The sequence below is a fragment of the Homarus americanus genome, unplaced genomic scaffold (assembly GCF_018991925.1).
Source record: "Homarus americanus isolate GMGI-L3 unplaced genomic scaffold, GMGI_Hamer_2.0 scaffold31037, whole genome shotgun sequence".
Taxonomy (NCBI): domain Eukaryota; kingdom Metazoa; phylum Arthropoda; class Malacostraca; order Decapoda; family Nephropidae; genus Homarus; species Homarus americanus.
The window spans coordinates 26,083,003-26,101,930 of record NW_024722227.1 but is presented as its reverse complement, the minus strand read 5'-3'; the positions used below and the strand labels follow the sequence as shown (position 1 = coordinate 26,101,930).

Below are 18,928 nucleotides of genomic sequence, written 5' to 3'. Positions count from 1 at the left end.
CAGAATAAATGAGTGGCTGCATGACCCAAACTATAATGGGTGTTATGACAGTATATTAACTCAAACACCTGTTCAGCCTGCAAGTGGGTACTTCTTTATGAAGGAAATGTAGTTTATTCTATGCAATTAACAAGTATGGCAGATAATTATCACAAAAACACAAACATTACATACCCATAATGGTGGCTGTACCAGTGAAGGGTGGGGTGAAGGCACCAGGGTAATGCAGAGCCTCCCACCCACTGGTGATGTCATCCATTCCTTCAGACAATATCCTCTGTGCCTCAGCCACAGGAGATTCCTGATAAAATGTATATAATACAGCAAATGCTTTCACCCATGCCAGCACTTTTTGTTTTTACCCATGTTTCTATCTTTATTAAGCTTGAGTTTATGTTTGGTTTACCATTTAATACAATTCTAAGCCAAGTTTGATCTCCTTTTTAATTTAGAGAAAAGTCAAAATACTGTACAATTATAATCTTAAATTTTGTCTGGTTTAATAAAAATACAGTACAAATTAGTTGCACACACGTTTTTTTCTTTTATAAAATTGTCAGAAATTCTTTTATTGAGCCTCAATAAACTGATTAGAATAACAATAAATTTTTTTACAATATATCTTTTATTATACTGTACAATACTATAATATGTTACATCCTAAAGTTAAAAACACAAAGAGAGTTAACTATTAAAGTACATGTACTGTAATACCTGTAGTACAAAAATATGGGCATCATTATCAGAGTCTGCTTGATGGTGCTAGTGTGGGAAGCCTCGCTTAAACTGCTCAAATAAACACCTTGTTACATTTATTACTTAGAAATGCAAAATCATTTTCAGGAACACTTTGATAAGTACAGTATATGCCATGTACAGGTTCTTAATTTCTGGAGTATACAGCCAAGACTGTGTACAAATTTTAAAATGGGATTAGTTTGGACTGCTTTTTCTTTGCAAAAAAAAAAAAGACTACGTTCAAGATGGAAATTATAAGTCTAAAATTATTAATAATGATGGACAGCGTTAGCCATATGCACATACTGTACTCAATGACAATAGGCATATATTGTAGTCACTGGCCATAGGCCCATACTGTACTGTACCTGTACTCAGATTAGGAGAGTTTTAGAACATCTACTCAAAACAATATGAAGAAGGTAACGATGTCTTCTCTGATCTAATACCTTTTCATGGTATTTATCCCTTTAAAACTTTATATTGTAGCTCATTCAAGGACCAAATCTGGTCATATAAGGGACAGATCAGAGGCATTAATTTGGATAATTCCAGATGACAGAAGCAACACATACCGTGTATGAGCCTGATGAGCAAACTTTAACTCACTGGGGCTTCCAAAATTTTTGGTCTATTGTGTAGAATTTTATTTCATGGAATATATCAGTAGGCTCTTATCTTTACAGGGCCTCAAGAAGACTGATTCATACAAAATTACTCACCTCCTTGAACATATTGGTAAGTCTGTACCATTGGGGAGCTTCAAGGAAACTTGCCCAAGGTACAGGAAGGTGTTGGTTATACATGATCTTGCCATTCACAACTGGTTCAAACACAAAGTCTCTGTAACAGATATTTATTTACATCAAAATCTCTTATTTTAACTTAGCCAGATAATAGTACTTGTACAATACCTCAGCCACAAAAATGTTGCTTGAAAGATTAATACAAGTTAGGAGATGTTATTTTATTGTTATTAAATTTATAACAAGTATATTACATAGTGAAAAAAGAACAGCATATCTGTTTCCTGTTTTAGACATGAAACTGAATCCAAACCTTTCATACACAGTTCTAAACATGTTCAAGTAATTCAACATATCTGTTTTAATTTCAATGAGATATCAACAGCTACTTTTGTGCATACAATGAGATAATTAATGAAGTGCTCTGTGCTGTCCGGAAAGTATCCAAAAAAGTATTCAGGAGATGTAGAGTCCCGCAAGAGACATAAAGTGAGAGGCGATATAATTGAGGTGTATAAATGGAAGTCAGGGTTGAACAAAGGGGACATAACAAAAGTACTGTACTTAAACAATCTAACCGGGGGTGAACTCATAGCTATGGTTTTAAATATGACAAATTTAGAGTTAGGTGTGAGATAGGTAAATACTGATTTGGGAATAGTGTAGTGGATAAATGGAAAAAAATCACCATATACCATCATTAACAGATATATGAGCAATATGAGTTTGGTGTAAACAGGGCTGCCTAGTATGGACCAATAGGCTCACTGCAGTTTCCTCTATTCTTATCTTTTTATGTAAGATTTGTGTTAGTTTTATCTTAAAAAAATTTGCTTAAGTTAGTGTGACTTCAATATCTTAATGGTTCACAGATCATTTGCCCGTTTACTCACTAATGGGGATTATAGACATGTATGGAAACATTTGTACATAAAAAAATGCACACAAACACACATATCTTCACTGCTAATAATAACGTACACAAGATAGAGACTTACTCTTCAAAGAAAAAGCTGTTCTCATTCAGTAGATCCTTTAAAGCATCGATTACAGCTAAGAGTTGACGTTCGAGAGTTTCCAGGTTATGACGCTGATCTTCCATCCTATTTTGCCACATCAGCAACACCTGACCGTGAATATACTCATGACATTATTTTTCCTTTAATAATTATTTATCATTTCACCACTCATTAACTTACTCACCACTCATGTGGGTGGTCTGGTCTTTGTTACTTTATTACAACATTTATTGTTCAGTATCTGTGCAAGAGGAAACCAGAGAACCCAGAAAACCTTCCATGTTTGGTAGGGTCTCATTAGGTAATATCCTTCTCATAGCTGCCTTGGGCCAGGGAGTCAACCCAAGACATGGTTATGAGATACACACATTATTGCTGTATCGTTGTAAATATTAAAATTTAGCTACTGTACAGCTGCTTAACAATTTATTGTTATCTTTACACAACATGACCCCAAGAATTTACTTCAGAATTCTTAAAAGCTTCTTGACGTTTAGTGTTTATGACTTAGTGAATGGTGTTTAAAGACCCCAGACACTGAAACACTTAACCACACAGCAGCAACAATAAACTTGTTCATAACGAGTTTCAGGGACATTAGATTCTACAGTACTTTCATAGTGTGTAAGACATACTGTATTGTAGTGTATGTACTGTACTGTACTGTACTGTACTGTACTGTACTGTACTGTACTGTACTGACCCATACTGCATGTACTGTACTGAACTGTACTGCATGTACGGTACTGCACTGTACAGAACTGTACTGAACTGTACTGTACTGTAATGTACTGTACTGAACTATACTGTACTGAACTGTACTGTATTGCAGTGTATGTACTGTACTGAACTGCACTGTACTGTACTGTATTGTACAGAACTGTACCAAACTGTAATGTACTGTACTGAACTATACTGTACTGAACTGTACTGTACTGTAGTGTATGTACTGTACTGTACTGTACTGTACAGAACTGTACTGAACTGTAATTAGTGTACTGTACTGCATTATAGTGTATGTAAAGAACTGTACTGAACTGAACTGTACTGTACTGTACTGTACTGTAATGTAGTGTACTGTACTGTATTGTAGTGTATGTACTGTACTGCACAGAACTGTACTGTACAGTAATGTACTGTACTGTATTGTAGTGTATGTACTGTGCTGTACTGTACAGAAGTATTGAACCGTACTGTAATGTACTGTACTGTACTGAATTGTACTGTATTGTGATGTGCTGTACCGAACTGTATTGTACTGTACTGTACTGTACCGAACTATACTGTAATGTACTGTGCTGTACTGTACTGAACTGTACTGTAATGTACTGTACTGAACTGTACTGTACCATAATGTACTGTACTGAACTATGTTGTACTGCAATGTACTGTATGTACTGTACTGTAATGTACTGTTATGTGCTGTATTGTACTGTACTGTACTGTACCGATCTGTACTGTAATGTACTGTGCTGTACTGTACTGTACTGAACTGTACTGTAATGTAATGTACTGTACTGAACTGTACTGTAATGTACTGTACTGAACTATGTTGTACTGCAATGTACTGTATGTACTGTACTGTAATGTACTGTTATGTGCTGTATTGTACTGTACTGTACTGTGCCAAACTGTATTGTAATGTACTGTACTGCACTGTACTGAACTGTACTGTAATGTACTGTACTGTAATGTACTGTACTGTACTGAACTGTACTGTAATGTACTGTACTGAACTATGTTGTACTGCAATGTACTGTATGTACTGTACTGTAATGTACTGTTATGTGCTGTATTGTACTGTGTTGTACTGCACTGAACTGTACTGTTTTTGTAATGAACTCTACTGTAATGTACTGTGCTGTACTTCACTGAACTTTACTATACTGAAATTTACTGTGCTGTATTATACTTTACTGAACTGTATTCTACTGTACTGTAATGAACTGTGCTGTACTGCACTGAACTGTGCTGTACTGTAATGTACTGTGCTGTATTGTACTTTACTGAACTGTACTATACTGTAATGAACTGTGCTGTACTGTATTGAACTGTTCTGTACTGTACTTTACTGAAATTTACTATGCTTTACTGTACTGTATTGTACTTTACTGAACTGTACTGTACTGTAATGAACTGTTTTGTACTACTACTACTTTGCTGTCGCTCGCAATCGAGTATAACGATCACCCAGCTATGATACAATGATATGAGCTTTTAAGGATGTCACCTTCGTTGGTGAGCTCTGAAGTGACTCGAGAGGCCATTACAGGACCGGCAAGGTCGTTCACATATGTTGCACGTGTGGAGGGCTACATTTAGTGCAGGAGGGGCGGCAGCAGCGTCTTTCCATTGCTGGCTTTTGTCTGCCTCAACTTGCAGTTGGGCGAACTCGAAAGTATTGACACCTTCTCGTGTGGTGCTCCTCCAAGCGTTAAGGTGTGGAGTAATCATCTCCCGGGTGAGGTGGTCAATTCGGCACTTTTTCAGGTTTGTCTTAACACTATCCTTCCACCTTTTCAATTGACTGCCACCGTTATGTTTACTATTCGTTATGTGACTGTAAAGTAACTGCTCTGGCAGTCTACTGTCGTCCATGTGGGTAACATGGCCAGACCAACGTGGTTGTTAATGGATAATGGTAGCCTTGATGCTCTTACAGTTGGTGGCAACGAGAATACTGGCATTTGTTCTCTTGTCATCCCAGTAAACCTGGAGGATGAAATGTAGACTACGTTGGTGAAAGTTTTCAAGTGCCTTGAGGTGCTTCCTGTATGTTACCCATGTTTTGCTGCCATATAGCAGGGTGGGGAGGACCATTGCTCAATACACATGCAACTTTGTAGATAATTTCAGCTCTCTACAGCTGAATACATGGGTACGGAGTCTACCAAAGGCTCGATATACACATATGATCCGATGCTGAATCTCTTCATCAATGTCAGCGGTGGTGGACAGGTGGGAGCAGAGATACTGAAAGTGAGTAACATTAGAGAGGGTAGTACTGTTAAGCTGGATGGATGGTGGAGGTGTGGCTGAACCAGGGGCAAGCTGAAAGAGAACCTGAGTATTACATGCATTCACCTCAAGTCTGAAGTGTGCATACGCATCTGTGTAGGTGCTCAGGATCTCCTGTAGGTCACGTTCAGTGTGAGCGACAAAGGTGAGGTCGTCTACATACTGAAGTTCAGTGATGGAAACGGCCGACACCTTTTTTCCTGCCTGGAATCATCTTATGTTGAAAAGTCCTTTCATCCGGTGCTGGATGTCCATCCCACTGGCTGAATTCACACTGGCATGAGTAAGGAAGGCAGCCAAGAAAATGGAAGAGAGAGTTGGTGCCAGTACACACCCTTGTTTAAACCCAGTTTGGATGGGGAAGAACTCAGACTGGGTGCCATTGTGCAGGACACTGCTGTTCATGCCATCGTGGAGTTGCCTCACAATAGAAATGAATTTTGGTGGGAAGCCAAAACGATATGCTTGGCCTCACTATTTCCTCTAATATGTTATGGAAGCCACACATCCTCAACATTGCTAAAGCTGCCTCCCGAAAGCTGGGAATGCTGTACAGATGCTGTAACTACTTCACTCCTGAGCAGTTGCTTCAAGTATATAAGGGATTCATTCATCCTAACTTGGAGTACTGCTCTCATATCTGGGGAGGCTCTTCTTCTGTCCAACTGTTAGATAGGGTGGAATCAAAGGCATTTCATCTTATTAACTCTCCTCCTTTAGTTGATAATCTTTCTTCCCTTTCTCTTGGCCACAATGTTGCTTCACTCTCTCTCTTTTACAGGTACTTTAACGGGCAATGTTGGGTGGATTTGGCATCTTGTGTACCGCCGGCAAGGCCGTGGGCTAGTAACACTTGTCTTGCCCGCGGTGCCCAGGGTTTCTCTGTGGATGTCGGTCACACTAGAATAACCCGTTATAGTACATCCTTCTTTCTCCACACAGCCAAACTGTGGAATGCTCTGCCTTCTTCTGTGTTTCCATACTCGTACAATCCGTCTCACTTCAAAAAGCTGGTTTTCCGGCATCTTCGTGGTGTAGATTAATATAATCTTTTTCTCTTTTATTTTTAATTTCTTTTTACTCTTATTTTTCACCCCCCAGACCCCATTGTGGGTCGATGACTTGTGCCCGGGTGAGCTATTCCCCTTAAAAAAGAAAAGAAAAAGTACAAGTCATGATACTGTTCTCTGTTCTCATGTCAGTGGTGCCATGTGATGATCTAAATCCTCAGTGAGATTCTGGGAGGAAGTTTTCCGCCTCAGGAAGAAGTCTGTTTAGGAGGACTCGGGCAATAGTCTTGCCAGCTACGGACAGCAGTGAGATCCCACGGTAGTTACCACAGTCTGACCGCTCTCCATTGTTCTTATAATGACGCCTCATCTTTAAGAGCTTGAGGGATTTCCTCCTTTTCCTATATATTCTCCAGGAGAGAGTGGAGACGGCTGGTAAGCAGAGGTCCTCCTGCTTTATACACCTCGGCTGGGATTCCATCAGGCCCTGAGGCTTTGTTATTTTTCATCTGTTTGATGGCAGTAGCTACCTCATCCAGGGATGGAGGATAGCTGAGGTGGGTCAGTTCTGGATGCTGAGGGACCTGCTGGGTAGTCAGGACATCCACATCGGTGTTTTGGTTGAGCAGAGAATAGTAGTGCTCTTTCCAGCGCTGATGGATGCCTTCTTCGCCTTTAATTAGGGAGTTGCCATCAGATGAGTGGAGGATAGCCACGCCATGAGTAGTTGGGCCATATAGTATATTGTTTCAGCTGAACTGAAAAATTCACACATTTTTTGTTGATTCCCAAATTTTTGCAGTACACACGCTATATTTTCCTACCATTTGTTCAATAGTTTGCGAAAATTGGGCTGGGCTGCCACTTTCTTCTCATGGAAGGTATCAGCTTTCGTCCAAGACAGAGGGTTGTTCTGCTAGTCAGTAAAAGCAGCACGTTTACTTTGACAAGTACCTGTACTTCGATTTCCGGGTTGCTTTCATACAACCAATTCTAGTGTTTTCTTTTGACAGCTTTGATGGGACCCCATTCGGCACAGGGATTTGGGATGTTTGTTGTCGGGTTGTTTATAAGCCCATGATCGAGCTGCTCTCTGAAAGCATGTGTTACCGCTGGATCCTCTAGTCGCTTGGTGTTAAGGCCTCTTATGGCGGCTTGTTGCCTTCACCGTTTTGGGGCGACGTGAAGTGAAAACTTGGCTCTGACGAGCTGATGATCAGTGTAGCAGTTGTCTGAGCTACGCATGGCTCAGGTAATGAGAAAATCTCGGCGATCTCTTTCTCTGACAATGATGTAATCAATGAGATGCCAGTGTTTGGACCGTGGGTGTTGCCAAGAACCCTTGAACTTGTCGGCCTGCCTAAACAAGGTGTTGGTGATAGTGAGGTTGTGTACAGTACAGTACAGTATTATATCAATAGTATTGACCTCCTTGTTGATGAGCAAGGTCTCCCACAAGTGAGGACAATATTACTGTTTGGCAGTATGAATGAATTTATTGAGACACCATGTAGTATATACAGTACTTTGCTTAAAGAGAAATAAATGGACTGCTCACCCGATCATAAACATTTCCTGCCACTACGTTGATGTAATTGAAGAAGATGTTCTCACCAGCAAATCTATGGAATCTTTCACTGTTCTCCCCCCACAGTTTGAGAACTTCCTCAGTTGCTGTGGAGACATACGGCCACAAACCTGACACTCCTTGCTCCATCTGTAAACAGTAGGTCAAGAGAGTTGATTACACTGCATTGTACTGTCCTATATGTTAAATATTTTCTTTAACAGTATGTATTAGTGTATTTTGGTACTGATAATTTAATCAAGCATTTGTAGGTTTAGATATGTGACTCTGTAACATGACCACTTTACATCTGTAAACTCTCTAAGAGTCTCTGGTTAGTTGTTGAAGCCCCAGAAACTCAAACTAGAGTACAGTACAAGCTAGATTAAGTGAGGTTACGGTAGGTTATGATGGGTAAGGTTGGGTGATATTTGGCGAGGTAAGGTTAGGTGATGTTAGGTTAAGTTAGGTTTGATGATGTGAGGTGAGGTTGGGTGATGTTAGATTAGGTGAGGTTAAGTGACGTGGGGTGAGGTGAGGTTGGGTGATAATAGGCGATACAGTATTAGATTTGGTGATATTAGGTTAGATTAGGTTAGGTTGGGTGATGTTGGGTGAGGTGAGGTGAAGCTAGGTTAGGCGAAGTGAGGTTGAGTGCAGACCACGTTCACTCCAGTCAATGCTGTACGGCAAGATTAATGCACATTTCAAGAATGGTTAAAAATTTCATGTACAGTACAACAATTCTAAACCTGAAATTTGTGTTTCAAACTTTATATGTACTGTAATCAATATACTCAAGAATAAATGATCTTCAACTAATCCATGCACCTGTAACTGCCTTCAGCTTCCTTAGCTGCCTTTTACTACACCAAAGAAAGGTGTCACATCTATTCCTTAATGGCCAACACTCACAGTCACGAAATATGACTTACGTACACCCATCAAAAAAGGTTTCACTACCCTTGGGTCCGATGGAAATCGTATTAAGCAAGTACAGACACAGATGTATCTGTTGGGTTGGCACTTCTGACTATATAGGAATAATATTCTTTATCCTGTAAAATTCTTTGATTTAGAATGCTGAAATAATGCTAAGCCTAATAAAGTATCCGGGTAAAATAAATGGTGAAGTGCTTTGTGATACCTTACTGATGAATGATTAGAGATGTAATTGTGGTAAACAGTAGGAGAGGGTGGTTTAAAACTTGAACGGAACAGTTGTTATTATCTAAATATTTTGTTTTTCCACTGGTGATGACCAACATCTCTACAGCAACTTAAACTGGTGATGGTCAATGTTTAGGGAAGCAATATATGCCAGAGAGACTCACCAAATCATACAGTGCAACAAATGATACTTCAGACAGAAAACTTTGGATCTGTTGCTGTGCTTCATGGAGAAACTGAAACATGGGAGACTCTTGTACAGTTGCTTGTAGGCCGTGAAATCCATCTAAGAGCGACAACAAATGAATTAATAAATGTTCTAAGTACAGTAACAACACTTCACTTTTGTTCTTATCATTAGGGAACCACACCCTATTTTTCCCATTTACTGTATTATGTCATTCACTCTCTAAAAAGTCATTATCCAAATGGTTTTCAAGGAACCAAACCCATTTGAATAGCTAAGGATGCCGGTACTGTATTCTGTTTCTGTATAGATGCAGTGCTTTACTCTAAACGAATTTTATTATTATCACTGTTTTGAATAATACCTGAAATAAATAAACTTTCAATGTGCTCAATTAATTCCAAAACTCTGATCAAAGTAAAACATTATTATGATTAAATTAATGTATCTTAAATTCAATACGAGGAATGAAGATGCATTTTGCTGGTACTCCTCTGCAAGTATCATCTTGAACGTAAAACAACCTATACAGTAGTGGTTACCTTCAACGATAGTAGAGGCATCTGTCACCCAAATCTTGACTTTATCTACGACTTGCAATAATCTGCTGTAATATTCCATTGGTTGCAAGAATTCCCACATAATGGCTGCAACATCACTGGCGTCCTGCAATAATTGATACACATAATGGCAACAAGTTATCATTCACTATTTATATAAGAAATCTAGTTAAGGACACACAGAAGAACAACCTTCATTGTTAGCTTATACAATACAAGAGTCATATATTAGCTTGAGGGAATGTATTGAGGTAAAAATTAGCAAAGTGTATTTCTTTTGTGATGCTGGACTTCCCTTGTGTTGAGTCTTACTATACAATGCTGTTGTACTCTATGTTTATGAAAAGAACGACCCTATGTCAACGACACTTACCACTGTCCACTAACACCAGAAGCCACCAACACTGTCCACCATCACCATCACTGTCCAACACCACCATCACCAACACTGTCCACCATCACCATCACTGTCCAACACCACCATCACCAACACTGTCCAACACCACCATCACCAACAATGTCCAACACCACCATCACCAACACTCATCACTGTCCAACACCACCATAACCATCACTTATCACTATTCATCACCACCATCACTTATCACTGTCTAACACCACCATCACCATCACTGTCCTCCACCACAGTCACCACAAGTCAAGTGTCTCACCTCTAGCACTGCTGCTCTCATCTCATCAACCATCTGCCGGGCCTTGTACCAGCACTGACCTCTAAGGACAGCCTCTAGCTCTTGTCCATATCTGAAAATTGATGATTTTTACATATAATTCTCGTTATAACACAGTAATAAAACTCAAAAAGACAAAGTTACTGTTCTATATAGTACTTATTAGTGCTAGTGATGTGTCACAATTTCTTTGAAGAGTGATGCTGGAGTATATGGCACACACCAATAAGGTTCTTCTATAAGAAACGTAGCTACACCTTCATTAAACTTAAAAAATTTCCATCTGTCATGAGGGGGCGTGAGGTGGGTACAAGGGAGGCGTGAGCCATCTGCCAAAATTTGCTATTTTTTGCTCAAAAAGAATATAATGAAGAAACACTTTCAGGAGTAACTCTCTCTCCGTTTGAATCTTCCACACATCCGTGCAAAACCAAAGTATAGCAGTCACCCTTATCCGTTTTCTATCATTTCATCTCTCTCTACTTACGCGTCTTGTACATGCAGGGGAGAGGGGGGGAGCGTGAGGACTTCGCAAAAAGCGAAAGGGGGCGTCATGGGGAACCACTGGTCTAGGCAGTACAGGTTCAACCTCGATATAAGAGCACTGGATTTACCGGCAGCTAGCATTTCACGGCAAAATGTATAAATCGTGGAATGTATTTTATTTATTTATTTATTTATTGGGGGGAGAGGCCCACCCGTAATTTCAACTAGTTCCCATACCCGCTTACCACAGGATCTGTCTTGGGCACTAGATAAGTTAATAATAATGAAGCGTATTTATTAGAACTTAATAAATATTATTGTAGCGTATAATGCATCTCCATATGCCCTGGTTTATTCACTGATCAGTTGTCTAAACGTAGCCAAATTGAGTCATCACATGACATCGATCAGCTGGGCAGTCACCAGTTGACTCCAAGACGTGTGTGTGTGCACACATTACACGGGTGGTGAAATGCATCTAGTGTGGCAGCATTATGTTAGTGTTAAGGTGCAATCACTGCTTGCTCCCTCTCGCTTTCAGCTGCCGCCGCTGGCTAGCACTCGTGGTGAACAGGGAAGCAACTTGCATAAGTCTTCCCCTGCCAGTAGACAGCCTCCTCGCCATCAAGACTCCTGCTGTGCCTCCTTGTGGCAATACATGGTAACTGCGTGCCTCATGGGCCCAGGCTAGATCACCAGGGGCTCTTGGAGTAGCAGTGGGCCCCAGAGGGACAGCACATAGGGTCACTGGCATGTGGACACGTCCGGGTGCCTACCAACCACCGTCCCGCTGCCTTGTGGATTAAACTTGGTAGTTATAAGGATACGGGAGTAAACCCCAAACAAAAAATCTGCGATGGGGCCCCGCATCAGGCAGACACGCTTACAGAGATTCAACAAGACCTCAACGGCGGTGTAGGCAGAAGAGGTGGAAGAGGTGACCACCATGGAAACCCCACCAGTGGATGAAGGCAATGCCTGATGGACAGGCTACCAAGGCGAAACCCCAAAAACTGGGCTATCGGCAGTCCATTGCAACTCTCCCTCTCCCTAGTCATTGCAACACTTGCACCACTGGATCAGGAAAAGGAAGAGCCAAGATGTGTGGTTACAGCCTGCGCTCCTGCCTCACCACATAAATCTACTCACACTCAGCCATCACCCAGCTCATCATGCCTCTCATCACCACCAAAACCCCTTCTGCCCCGCAAAAGTCCTATGGCGATGGACGAGTGGTGACGGGGACAGGCAGAGATGACTGCCGGGAGTCTCTAGTCACAACTCTGCACATCGGCGGCACAGATAAGATGGTCGTTTATGCACTGGGATCTAGGCAGCAGTGCAATCTGGTCCTGTCTGTGTGACTGAGCAGCCCTTACGAGGAGTCACTCTGCTCACCCCACACGGGGAAGGGGCTAGAAAAGGTGCCCTAAACATGGCCTGCCTAAAAAAACAACGTGACTGGGTAGGCTCACCCAATAAGGTCATCCTTATGTGGTTGAAAACACAATCAAAATCACAGATCCAAACAAAAACAAACCATACAACCTCTTATGGTCACTGCATGGAATGTCAGGACCCTTCTGGATACTGGTACAAATGAGCGTCCTGAAAGAAAAACTGCCCTTGTGGCAAGAGAGCTGGTTAGGTATAACATCGACATAGCAGCCATCAGTGAGTCCTGGCTCGCAGATGAGGGCCAACTCACAGAACGGGGGTCTGGTTACACATTCTTCTGGAAGGGTAAGCCTGATGTGGAGAGAAGCCGCATTAATGGAGTTGGCTTTGCCATCCGCCAGTGCATCCTACACAGGCTAACTGAAATGCCTATTGGGATCAACGAGCGCCTCATGACGCTTCGAGTCCCACTGAATCACTCACGTCATGCCTTCTTCATCAGTGCATACGCCCCAACACTGAATGCAGAGGATGATATCAAGGAGGCCTTTTATGCCAACCTTGACAGAGTGCTAACCTCTATCCCCAAAGAAGACAAGGTTGTGCTCCTTGGCGACTTCAATGCCAGAGTTGGCAGAGATGCTAACATTTGGCAGGGAACCATAGGGAGAAATGGACTAGGTAAGTGTAACCCCAACGGCCTACTCCTCCTCAGCAAGTGTGCTGCACACAACCTCACTATCACCAATACCTTGTTTAGGCAGACAGACAAGTTCAAGGGTTCGTGGCAACACCCACGATCCAAACACTGGCATCTCATTGACTACATCATTGTCAGAGAAAGAAATCGCCGAGATGTCCTCATCACTCGTGCCATGCGTGGTTCAGACCACTGTGATACTGATCATCGACTTGTCAGAGCCAAGCTCTCACTTCACGTTGCCCCAAAACGGCGAAGGCAGCAAGTCTCCTGAAGAGGGTTTAATACCAAGTGTCTGGAGGATCCAGCGGTAGCACATGCTTTCAGAGAGTAGCTCGAACATGGGTTTATAAACAACCCAACAGCAAACAAGGTGAATTCCAGTGCCGAATGGGATAATCTTAATACTGTTATGACAAATACCTGCAGAGAGACTCTCGGCCAGACCAAAAGAATACATCAGGACTGGTTTGGTGAAAATGACCCGGTGATCAAAGTACTCATCTATGATAAACGTGCTGCTTTTACTGACTGGCAGAACAACCCTTAGTCTCGGACCAAAGCTGATATCTTCCACAAGAAAAAAGCGGCAGCCCAACGCGAACTTTGCAATCTAAAGAACGACTGGCTTAAAAATAAAGTATGCGAAGCACAACAACGTGCAGATCAGGACAAGATGCACAAATTTTTCATTTCCATTAAAACATTTTATGGGCCAGTCACTCGTGGTGCAGCCGCTCTTTTGCTTATCTGACAGTAACCACATAATTAAAGACAACGAAGGCCTCCTTCAGCGCTGGAAAGAGCACTACCATTCATTGTTCAACCGAAGCACCCATGTGGATGTCCTGACTACCCAGCAGGTCCCTCAGCATCCAGAGCTGACCCACCTCAGCTATCCTCCATCCCTGGACGAGGTAGCTACTGCCATCAAACAGTTGAAAAATAACAAAGCCTCAGGGCCTGATGGAATCCCAGCTGAGGTGTATAAAGCAGAAGGACCTCTGCTTACCAGCTATCTCCACTTTCTCTTGGAGAATATATGGGAAAAGGAGGAAATCCCCCAAGCTCTTAAAGACGCCTCCATGGTCAATATTCATAAGAACAAGGGAGACCGGTCAGACTGTGGCAACTACCACGGGATCTCGCTGCTCTCCTTAGCTGGCAAAATTATCGCCTGAGTCCTCCGAAACAAACTTCTTCCTGAGGCGGAAAACTTCCTCCCAAAATCTCAATGTGGTTTTAGACCATCATGTGGCACCACTGACATGATCTTTGCTGCCTGCCAGATACAAGAAAAGTGCAGAGAACAGAGTTGTGACCTGTACATGGCTTTCATTGACCAACCAAGGCCTTTGACTAGGTCAACAGGGAAGCCCTCTGGTGGACCCTCAGCCATTTTGGCTGCCCACCAAAATTTATCGCCATTGTGAGGCAATTCCACGATGGCATGAACGGCAGTGTCCTGCACAACGGCACCCAGTCTGAGTTCTTCCCCATTCAAACAGGAGTTAAAAAAGGGTGTGTACTGGCACCAACTCTCTTTTCCATCTTCTTGGCTGCCTTCCTTACTCGTGCCAGTGCCAATTTAGCCAGGGGGTGGACATAGAGTACCGGATGAAGGGTCTTTTCAACATAAGACGACTCCAGGTAAGAACAAAGGTGTCAGCAGCTTCCATTACTGAGCTTTAGTATGTAGACGATCTCACCCTTGTTGCTCACATTGAACGCGACCTACAGGAGATCCTGAACACCTATGCAGATGCGTATGCACACTTCGGCCTTGAGGTGAATGTACATAAGACTCAGATTCTCTTTCAGTCTGCCCCTGGTTCAGACACATCTCCACCATCCATCCAGCTTAATGGTGCTACCCGCTCTAATGTTACCCACTAACGGTATCTTGGCTCCCACCTGTCCACCACCGCAAACATCGATGAAAAGATTTATCATCAGATTCAGATGTGCATCTCAAGCTTTGGGCGGACTCCGAAATCGTGTCTTCAGTTGTAGGGAGCTGAAATTATCCATAAAGTTGCACGTATATCGAGCAGTGGTCCTGCCCACCCTACTATATGGCAGTGAGACATGGGTCACATACAGGAGGCACCTCAAGGCACTTGAAAACTTCCACCAATGTAGTCTACGTTCCATCCTCCGAGTTCGCTGGGAAGACAAGAGAACAAATGCCAGTATTCTTTTTGACACCAACTGTAGGAGCACTGAGGCTACTATTATCCATGAACAACTACGGTGGACTGGCCATGTTACCCATGAGCGTAAAGAATAGTAAACGTAATGCCGGCGGGCAATTAAAAAGGTATAAGGATAGTCTTAAGACAAACCTGAAAAGGTGCCAAATCGACCCCCTCACCTGGGAGTCGATTACTCCACATTGTAATGCTTGGAGAAGCACCACACGAGAAGGTGTCAATACTTTCGAGTTAGCCCGATTTCAAAACGAGGCAGACAAGCGCCAACGTCGGAAAGACGCTGCCACCGCCCCTCCCACAGTAGATGGAGCCTTCCACATGTACAATGAATGTGGACGACGCTGCGGGTCCTGTATCGGCCTCTTTAGTCACCACAAAACTCACTAACTTAGGTGACATCTGTAATAACTCATATCATTGTATCATAACTGGATGATTGTCATACTCGATTCCGAGTGACAGGAAAGTAGTAGTAGTAGTAGCAAAACACTGATGATGCTGCAAGGAAGTTTGGAAACAAAATGCGTGTGGGAAAAGTGTCTTTGGCGGTAAGATCTCTCACAGAGGAATCCACCGGTGGGGTCCTGCCAATAAACAGAGAGACATTAAAACAACTGAAAGAAAAACATCCCTCTGCAAGTGATGACGAAGGCATCAGGTTTCAGGGTGCCTATACCCCACCAAATGCTGTCCTGTTCGAGAAAATAACAGGAGGGATGGTGTGGAAAAAGGCACTGAAGACTCAGGGAGGTGCCGGCCCTTCAGGTCTAGATGCAAACGGATGGAGAGACATCCTCAGCACTAACAAGTTTGGCCCCGCAGCAAGTGATCTCTGCACGGCCATTGCCGTCCTTGCAAGAAAGCTGGCATCCTCATGCTGCCATCACCTTCATGCTCTGACGGCCTGCCGCCTCATTCCCCTGGATAAGAATCCAGGATGTAGGCCAATAGGAGTGGGAGAAGTGCTGAGGCGAATCATCGGAAAATGCATAATGGAGGTGGTAAAGGACGATGTCAGGGCAGCAGCAGGGAACCTGCAAGTTTGTGCCGGCCAACAAGCTGGAGGGGAAGCTGCCATTCACACCATGAGAACGATATTTGAGCAATGTGATTGTGAGGCCGTTCTCCTGGTCGACGCTTCAAACGCATTCAACACACTTAACCGCAAGGCCGCACTGCACAACATCAAGATCAAGTGTCCAAGCTTTGCAATGTACGTTGAAAACTCCTATAGGAATCCATCAGACCTCTATATAGTAAACAACAAGGCCCTAAGAGGTGATACCGTCTTACAGTCAACCGAGGGAACAACACAGGGGGACCCTGTTGCAATGGCAATGTATGCAATAGGCCTATCAGTGCTCCAACAAGAAATAAAATTTGAAACAACTGGGGTCAAACAAGTGGCGTATGCTGACGTCTTTACAGGAGCAGGAAAAGTGGAGGGCATCAAAAAGTGGTAGGACTTGGTAACATCGCGAGGTCCACAAATAGAGTACCACCCAGACGCCAGCAAGTCCTTCCTCATAGTGAAGCCAGAACATTATGAATGGGCAAAGGAGGTTTTTGGCAGAAGTGAGGTCAAAATAACTAAGGACGGCCAAAGACATCTAGGCGCAGTAATTGGCACTACGGACTTCAAGACCGAGTACGTAGCGGGAAAGGTGAATGAGTGGGTTAGTGAAATCCAAGCTCTGTCTGAGATTGCTAACACAGAGCCACATGCGGCTTTCGCTGCATTCACCCATGGAGTCAAGCATCGTTGGAACTACCTGATGCGTACTATCCCTGATATCGGGCCCCTCCTCCACCCTCTGGAAGAAGCTATCAGTGTCAAGTTCATTCCCAAATTAGTGAAACACACTCACTTAACCCCAGAAGAAAGAGCACTTCTTGCACTTCCATCAAGACTGGGAGGGATGGGACTAACCAATACAGAGGAGATTGCAGCCACCGAACATCAAAATTCACTTAAGCTCATGGCAGCCCTCACGGACCACATAATAGCCCAGAACGCAACAGGGGAGGTCGAGACCAGTGAAGTAAACAAGATTCGTAGGTCCATTACGACAGATCGACAGCACTGCAAAAATGATAAGTTGCAGCAACTGTTGCTGCAGGTTCCAGAAAATTTGAAAAAAAAAGTAGCTATAGCGCAGGAGGTGGGCGCCTCGAACTGGTTAACTACGTTACCGATAAGGGCAAATGGTTTCAGTCTTAACAAACAAGAATTTACAGATGCCATTGCTCTAAGGTACGGTCGGCCAGTAGAAGGTTTACCCTCCCAATGCGTGTATGGCTCTTCCTATGATGGTGATCACGCCATGGTGTGCAAGAAAGGGGGCTTCATATGCATGAGGCATGACGAAGTAAGGGACCTTACAGCAAATATGTTGAAGGAAATCTGCCGGGATGTCATGGTAGAACCAACCCTCCTTCCACTGGATGGTGAGATCTTCCAACATAGGACTTCAAACACATCTAACGAAGCCCGTGTTGACGTCAGTGCTCGAGGATTCTGGACGCGAAGACAGCGAGCTTTCTTCGACATCAGGATTTTTGATCCCATGGCCGCATGACACCGTAACCTAGCTCTCGATGCTGCACATAGGAGGAACGAGAACGACAAGATAAGGGCATATGGGGAGAGAATCCAAAACGTTGATCAAGGTAGCTTCACTCCTCTAGTGTCCACAACCTCTGGTGGGATGGGACCAAGTGCAAGATGTTTCTACGCCAGACTTGCGGAGGTGATCTCCGAACAGAAGCAGCAGCCCAGAAGTTTCGTTACAGCCTGGATGAGATGTCGACTGTCTTTCTCTCTCCTTCGGTCGGCTTTGCTCTGCCTCAGGGGAACGAGAGCTTCTGCCCCAATTCCGACAACTGCTGCAGATATCGACTATGAGGCAACAGTCACTGAATGCCGCATAGATCTGCGGCTCAACTAATTCAACACAGATAGGATAGTTACATATGTATTAGGATATTTAATATTAAGGTAATTAAATGGTGGCGAAGGTGTGGCTATTGGGGAGGCTGGAGGCCACGTATTAAAAAAAAAAAAAAAGTAGTAATAGTAGTAGTGTGTGTGTGTGTGTGTGTGTGTGTGTGTGTGTGTGTGTGTGTGTGTGTGTGTGTGTGTGTGTGTGTGTGTGTGTGTGCGTGTGTGTGTGTGTGTGTGTGTGTGTGTGTGTGTGTGTGTGTGTGTGTGTGTGTGTGTGTGTGTGTGTGTGTGTGTGTGTGTGTGTGTGTGTGTGTCAGTGTTGTGAAGTTGTGACGTCACATCTGGAGGAGGAGCTGGGTGGGTGTAGACTGCTGACTGGTGAGTCAATTACAACTCAGTGCTCACTGCCTTCATGCATACATTCACTTCCCACACATATACACACCCATGCACTTCAGTTTTTTTATTTTATAGTTTTATATT

General features: G+C 43.1%; 1 protein-coding gene across 1 annotated transcript in view; it reads right to left on the bottom strand.

Moving 5' to 3' along the window:
• The window catches only part of LOC121862666, a 104,318-nt gene that overhangs the window by 28,464 nt on the left and 56,926 nt on the right, over window positions 1-18,928 (bottom strand). Inside the window, exons 31-37 of the mRNA XM_042360985.1 lie at window positions 10,687-10,777; window positions 9,998-10,121; window positions 9,433-9,554; window positions 8,090-8,248; window positions 2,483-2,610; window positions 1,461-1,581; window positions 175-301 (exon numbers count right to left, since the gene is read on the bottom strand). Of these exons, the coding sequence (XP_042216919.1) occupies window positions 175-301; window positions 1,461-1,581; window positions 2,483-2,610; window positions 8,090-8,248; window positions 9,433-9,554; window positions 9,998-10,121; window positions 10,687-10,777 (872 nt within the window). The remainder of the gene's footprint in view (window positions 1-174; window positions 302-1,460; window positions 1,582-2,482; window positions 2,611-8,089; window positions 8,249-9,432; window positions 9,555-9,997; window positions 10,122-10,686; window positions 10,778-18,928) is intronic.